Source organism: Toxoplasma gondii (genome assembly GCF_000006565.2).
Source record: "Toxoplasma gondii ME49 unplaced genomic scaffold asmbl.1457, whole genome shotgun sequence".
Taxonomy (NCBI): domain Eukaryota; phylum Apicomplexa; class Conoidasida; order Eucoccidiorida; family Sarcocystidae; genus Toxoplasma; species Toxoplasma gondii.
The window spans coordinates 1-1,076 of NW_017383532.1; the positions used below are offsets into that span (position 1 = coordinate 1).

Here is a 1,076-nt window from a genome sequence, read left to right on the forward strand (position 1 = left end):
TCCCCTGAAGGTTAGTCCAACACACCCCCCACAGACATCCTGCGGAGCAGAGAGAAGTCACGAGAACAGAAGGGAGAGAGAGATGGAAGAGCGACGGACGGCGGAAGAATGGGAGAGGGAAGAGAAAACGGAGGAGACACAAAGAAGAAAGGAAATGGAGGCAAGGCAGAAGAAAGAGGCGAGAGCCAAGCAACGAAACGCAGAGAGACGACGCACACCTCCACCACCTGTGTGAAGGGAACTGGGGCCCCTGTGTCGTGAGCGGCATCACCACGATATGACAATCAGAGGGAAAATGCGGACTGTCCAGAAAAAACGCGCTCTCAGCGGAGGAGAAACGACCAGCAAGCAGCGAAGAAAACATGAGAACACAGGACGAGAAAAAGCGAGGAAAGAATCAGGACGTTTTACTGTGCAACTGGAGAAGAGGACACTAAGAACGACTCAGAGACGAACTGCCCACACACACTCTTCGCGAAGAATGTCGACAGTCTCTCGGTCGAGTTGAAAGTATTGTCTCTCGTTCGCCACTTTGTCTCCTCTTTCTTCTCTTTCTTTGCTGTTTCCTATTCCGAATTCTCTCTTCGTTTCTCCACACTCTCTGTTCTTGTCTTTCCCGCTATTTCCGCGGGTGGTGTCTCTCCTGTTTTCGCGCCTTTCTCTCCTCCGCTTGCGTTCTTGTTCCTCCTGTTCCCAGTTCTGTTTTTCTCCGCGCTCGCATGCGGGCCGCTCCGTTGATGTTTTTTGTCCTGGGTTCTCTCGCACGTGCATCTGCATGCGCCACCTGAGGCGCCGGCGGAAGCTCCAAGAGCTGCGAGGAAAGAGGAGTGCGAGACGGTTTCGATTCGCGAACTGGTGTCTAACCTCCAGAGCTGCGAAGGGAGGATGCGTCGTCGCGGAACCTTGGACTCGCGTGACGACTGGGGTGGTCTGTGAGCGACGCCGTTGCGTCCAGAAGTCTGCATTTTCTCACCTTCATGAAAGGTTTCAAGATGGCGAGCAGCCGCGCGTAGAAAGGCAAAAGTTGCAACTGTGTGCGCGAAACACTGGTGATAGCCTTCGTCAAGGCCGCCCGA

General features: G+C 54.2%; 1 protein-coding gene across 1 annotated transcript; it reads right to left on the reverse strand.

The window, feature by feature from the left end:
• Nucleotides 1-444: 444 nt before the first annotated feature.
• TGME49_324200 (hypothetical protein) lies at nt 445-771 on the reverse strand (the record flags this gene model as incomplete). The annotated part of the gene is made up of 1 exon (XM_018783068.1): nt 445-771. One exon carries the CDS (start codon nt 769-771, stop codon nt 445-447), a length of 327 nt encoding a protein of 108 aa, XP_018634718.1.
• Nucleotides 772-1,076: the final 305 nt, after the last annotated feature.